Source organism: Sinocyclocheilus anshuiensis, unplaced genomic scaffold, assembly GCF_001515605.1.
Source record: "Sinocyclocheilus anshuiensis isolate Anshui unplaced genomic scaffold, SAMN03320099.WGS_v1.1 scaffold466, whole genome shotgun sequence".
NCBI classification, from domain to species: domain Eukaryota; kingdom Metazoa; phylum Chordata; class Actinopteri; order Cypriniformes; family Cyprinidae; genus Sinocyclocheilus; species Sinocyclocheilus anshuiensis.
In genome coordinates this window covers 1011085-1016876 of record NW_015544159.1, presented here as the reverse complement: position 1 = coordinate 1016876, position 5792 = coordinate 1011085, and the positions used below count along the sequence as shown (strand labels likewise).

General features: G+C 38.3%; 1 protein-coding gene across 1 annotated transcript in view; it reads left to right on the top strand.

The window, feature by feature from the left end:
- LOC107695538 (coiled-coil domain-containing protein 6) overlaps positions 1 to 5792 on the top strand; it is a 27416-nt gene that overhangs the window by 7488 nt on the left and 14136 nt on the right. Inside the window, exons 3-6 of the mRNA XM_016495496.1 lie at positions 1557 to 1685; positions 1772 to 1875; positions 2133 to 2293; positions 3979 to 4135. Of these exons, the coding sequence (XP_016350982.1) occupies positions 1557 to 1685; positions 1772 to 1875; positions 2133 to 2293; positions 3979 to 4135 (551 nt within the window). The remainder of the gene's footprint in view (positions 1 to 1556; positions 1686 to 1771; positions 1876 to 2132; positions 2294 to 3978; positions 4136 to 5792) is intronic.

Sequence of the window (5792 nt, the reverse complement as noted above, 5' to 3'; positions counted from 1 at the left end):
TTCATGGTTATATATATATATATATATATATATATATATATATATATATAGTATTTCAGTCTGGCGAGTAAACAAAAAAATTTACTAGCCAATGGCGATTCAATTGCCAAGGTGTCCGTAGATGGTTGCAATATTACTGTTTTTTTTCTGTATTTTCGATCAAATAAATACATCCTTGATGAGCATAAGAGACTCAGTTTTATTTCAGTCTGGCGAGTAAACAAAAAAATTTACTAGCCAATGGCGATTCAATTGCCAAGGTGTCCGTAGATGGTTGCAATATTACTGTTTTTTTTCTGTATTTTCGATCAAATAAATACATCCTTGATGAGCATAAGAGACTATCTGAAACAAAGACAAGGTCGATTATTTATTAGGTTTATAATTTAGGCCTAACATAATATAATATCAAAACAAACTGAAACATTTAAACTGATAGAATAGAATAGAACAGAAAACAAACTGAAGCATTTAAACTGAGATCTGTAAGTTAAATATAAAAAAAAAAAACGTTAACATTAATTCTTCTATAGCTATCTAAACATCCCTATGAAGTACAGTTTGCACAATACACCTTTGTGTGACTCTAAATGTCTCTTAGTTTTGTTACCGTTCTGTGTCTATCATTCGCTATTTCCAGCACTTAATCAAGCTACTCTTCTTTAATACATGATGATGTTTTATTTCACATGTCATTGCGTTTGCTCTCGATTTGAGCTATCTCGTCCGCAACCATTCAAATATTTCGTTTCTGCAGCGACTCATTTGGCGCACATCATTCTCTTTCTATGAAACCTGTAAACCGCATTCACCGGTTCTAACTCTATAGCGATATCAACTCTATAGCGGTTTACCCGAGCATTGCAATTCATTCGCTTTCGCAAATGGCTTTCCCAACTCATTTATGCGTGTGCGCCGCACATTATTTCTTCTGCGTGCGCGCGCAGCTTAGAGGGAGCATTGGTGATATGCTGATTTGGAGCTCAAGAAACATTTTTATTATCAATGTTGAAAAGAGTTGATAATACGCTATATGGAGAAAATACTAGGGCTGTGTCTAAAAATCGTTTCCTATACCCTGAAATAGGGCACTATTGGAAGGGACAGCCAATTGTAGTGGTGTCCGAAACCATAGTGGCCATGGTCGAGTGCGCTCATTCAATCCCATAATGCACTGCAATAACAAGTGTACAACTGATGTACACTCAGCAGCTGGAAAATACCCAAAATGCACTGTGTGGGTTGTGCCGAATGTATTCCCGCTACTCGCCAGAAGATGGCACCTGCAGCTGAATCATCCATCCATCCATTTTCCAAACCGCTGGTCAAATGTGTGTTCCCATGACAGAGTTCAAGATAAATCTTTTCATCACTACTGGAGCTGCCAGTTTGCTAAGTTTCACAATGATTATAAAACAGCAAGCACAAACTATGCAAAAGTGGCAGCTCTTCTGGTGGGATTTCTTCAAATATATGGCTTGAGCAGCTTCAGTCTGGCACATTAATTTCATAGTTGTATCAGTTTAAAATCCATTTTCTCCGTTTTTCTTGCTCAGTTACAGCATGAGAAGGCTGAACTGGAGCAGCACTTAGAACAGGAGCAGGAGTTTCAAGTCAACAAACTGATGAAGAAGATCAGAAAGCTGGAGAACGACACAATCTCCAAACAGCTCACCTTAGAACAGGTAACTCCTTAAAATTTTGCTTATTGAATGCTAAAAGATTCTTTTCAGTTCTTCGCAGATATTTGAACTCTTTTGTGTTCTTTTAGCTTAGTCGTGAAAAGATCGACTTGGAAAACACTTTAGAGCAAGAACAAGAAGCTCTTGTGAATCGGCTATGGAAACGCATGGACAAACTGGAAGCAGAAAAAAGGCCAGTGCAGTTCTGTTGTCAGTAGCTGCTGGTTTGGGTAACACTGCCACAGCTCACCTCATAAATATAAACACTACCATGTAACTGAGAAAGTACTGATGCCAACAAAACTTTTGAATATTTAAAGTGCCCTACATGCATTTGCTGAACACCTGCTTATGTGTTTTATAGGTCAGTTATATATGTACATTTTCCTGACTTTTAAGGGTTAGATTAAATGAAAGAGATTTAAGATCTGTTTTCTTTTAACCCTGCAGGATTCTTCAGGAGAAGCTTGACCAGCCCGTCTCTGCTCCGCCGTCCCCGAGAGACATCTCCATGGAGATTGACTCACCTGAGAATATGATGCGACACATCCGATTCCTTAAGAGTGAGGTGGAGCGGCTGAAGAAGAACCTCCGCACTGCAGATCTACAGCGTAAGTACCAGACGCCATTTGATTTCCTCTTGGTCCTTTGACAATATAAAATGAAAACTGGCTCTATTCTGCAAATAAATTGTTTGTCTTTGAAATTTGTATCAAAATGTAATAACTTGGGCTGCCCCAGAAACAACTTTCCTTTTCGTCTGATATCACCCATCATGCATTACAATTTGAGCATAGACTACAATTCAAAGGTTTGGGGTCAGAAAGAGTTTTTATTTTTATTTTTTTAAATTGTATAACATTTTATGGCCACTAGATGGCACAACGTACATTAACAAGAAGAACCCCTGATGAGGGCTTGTGCTCTCATGGCTTTTTGTGACACCATATGGTGTATTTTTATAGTTCATATAATCTTAGTCTTCTACTCAACAGTCCTGGCACCATTACAACACCAAAGTGGTGTTTCATTGAATCAGTGTTTTTTAGCATGGACTTGTAAAGAGCTGAAGGTGTCAGATGCGCGTTAAATATCGCATGCGATTTATCGTGCAGCCCTAGTCACAAGTTATGTTTATCACAAGACATTTTCAGCAAAACCTCATCGGTATCAACAATCCTTGGAGACATTTAAATGTACCTGTGCATGCTTAATAAATGGTTTATTGTAGTTAACTAAAACTAAAACCATAAACATTTTCGTTACTTTCGTTAAAAAAGCTCTTTATATTTCAGCTAGCTGTCAAGGCAGCATTTATCATTTTAATTTAGTTTAACTTGATGTATTAACATAACTAAAACTGGAATAAAAATGTATAAAAACTATATAGACATATTTTTAAAAGAAAAACAAAAATCAAACTAATAAAAATGACAACAGCACAACAAAATTACCAAAACATAAATTAAAAGAAAAATGGAAAATATAAGAATAAAATATAATTTGGTAACACTTTACAAGAATGTTCCATTAGTTAATGTTAGTTAATGTGTTAACATGAACAAACAATGAACAATACATTTATTACAGTATTTATTCATCTTTGTCAATGAAAATACAGTTGTTCGTTGTTAGTAAAGTGAAGTGATGTGTGGCCAAGTATGGTGACCCAGAGCAGTGGGCAGCCATATTGCTGCGGCGCCCGGGGAGCAGTTGGGATTTCGGTTCCTTGCTCAGGGGTCTCACTTCAGTCTTGGTATTGAAGGTGGAAGAGAGCGCTGGTTATTCACTCCCCCCACCGACAATTCCTTCCGGACCTGAGACTCGAACCAGCAACCTTCGGGTTACAAGTCGTCTCTCTAACCATTAGGCCATGGTGCATTTACAGTGCATTCACTAATGTTAACAAATACAACTTTTGATTTTAATAATGCATTAGTAAATGTTGAAATTAACATTATAAGATTAATAAATGCTGTAGAAGTATTGTTAATTCTTAGTTCATGTTAACTAAAGCAGTTAACTAACGTTAACTAATGAACCTTATTGTAAAGTGTTACCACTAATTTAGAATATTAATAAAAAACTATAATAGTTTTTCGATGACACTAAAATAGCACTGGTAAGATTGTTGTAAAATAAGAACATATGCTCTGAGGCAGCAAGTGATAGTTCCATCAACAGGTCCAAAACTTTCTCACACGGTCACATGGTTGTGCACGTGAACAAATGCACTGTTACCGTATGACTTTACCATAAAGATAAGCTCTGCTCATTGCAGTGTGTGTGTTTATAGATACAGAGAAGAGGGCTCAGTACATAGAAGAAGAGCGCCACATGCGGGAGGAGAACATCCGCCTGCAGAGGAAGCTTCAGAGGGAGGTGGAGCGCAGGGAGGCCCTGTGCCGGCAGCTCTCTGAGAGCGAGTCCAGCTTGGAGATGGATGATGAGAGGTATCCGCAGCCCAAACATCACATGTAACACTAGGGCTCTGCAATATGTATTGTCTATGACAGTGGTTCTCAGCCACGTTCCTGTAGCTCCCCCAAAACACCACACATTTTGCGTGTCACCTAATCAGACACACCTGATTTAACTCATCAGTAGAGACTCCAAGACCTGAAATGGGTGGGTCAAACAAAGGAGAAATGCAAAATGTGCAGTTTTGTGGGGGCTTTAGGAATGTGGTTGAGAACCACTGGTCTCTGATAGTACCATAATTGCTGTTTTAATGATGTGGAAACTTGCATTGAGTATGCCCCTCTCTTTCAAAAAAAGATACAAATGCATGCTTTCACGGTATGATGTTGCTTAGTTGAATGTATTTTGAATGATCACAAAATTCAATATATGGGGATACAAATGCCCATGCACATGTTTTTGACTTATATTTCTATATTACGAATATCACACGAGCAAGTGTGCTGTTTTTATTGAATATCTGCATGATTGCAAATATGATTGATTTTATACAACAGTTCAATAAACATAAATTCAATATTGTGAGTTACATTTTCGACTTAATTGTCTGTTTTTGCTCTATTTGGGCAACAAAACTATTCAAGCAAAGCCACAATGGAACCTTTGTGCATCTCCAAGCAACATTTGTTGATTCGTTGAATCAGCATTTAAAAAACAATTAAATTAATGATTTAATGATCCAGTCATAAAACAGTTATTTGATTGGTTCCTGAACAAATCAGGTGTTTAAAGGTCCCATATTGTCAAAACTGAAATTTCCTGGCTTTTTTCATGATAACTGAGGTCTAGGTGCTATATAACTACCATATAAGTTTCAAAACAGTCAATCCACAGTCAGATGCACACAGCCTGCATAAAGTAGCTGTGATTTTTCATGACCCGTTGTGACTTCTGTAAAAAGGTGACGTCAGAACTACTCAGTCACCACCTTCAGTCACCACCCCGAGCACTGCCCACAGTCCCACTTTTCTTTTTTCCCAAACCCCCAGACAACATTGCGTCAATGCCATTGCTGAGCAACAGCAACACGGAAACATGTCGAGAAAACGCTGTTCAGTCTGGATGTCAGGAAACTACATCATTGCACAGTAGGGCTGTGACGGTCGCCATGACAACCGTGTCAACCGTAGTGCACGTGACATCACACACTCTATAACAAGCATAATACAAAGTTTTGTATACAAGTGTAATAATAGTAACAGTTGCAAATTGTTTTATTTAGACTATAAGTCTATGCCAATTCACAAATGACCTCAAACGCCATACATGGCAATCGCAATTAGGCAAAAGCTGTGATTGTCATGCGTATCTTTCAGTGAAGCACGGTTCTGTGATCAGTAGACATCTCCATCCAAAGGCCAGAGGGCGCTCTCGCGCTGAAACTCCAAACATGCCCCGCAGAAGAAAGGTAATGTACGTCTTTCCAGGGCTGCGTTCCAGTTCATTTTTTTAAATGCCCTTCACTTGCAAACTTCCCTCCGTCTCGTTTACTCGGATGTACGTCATTGATTACCTTGCATGAGTGCCCACTTCTGGTGGAACCCTTACAATGGGCTGAACTGGAAGTCCTAAGCCCTTGATCACTTAGAATCCGCTATGGAGTTGGTTTATTGTTTACATTTTTTCACT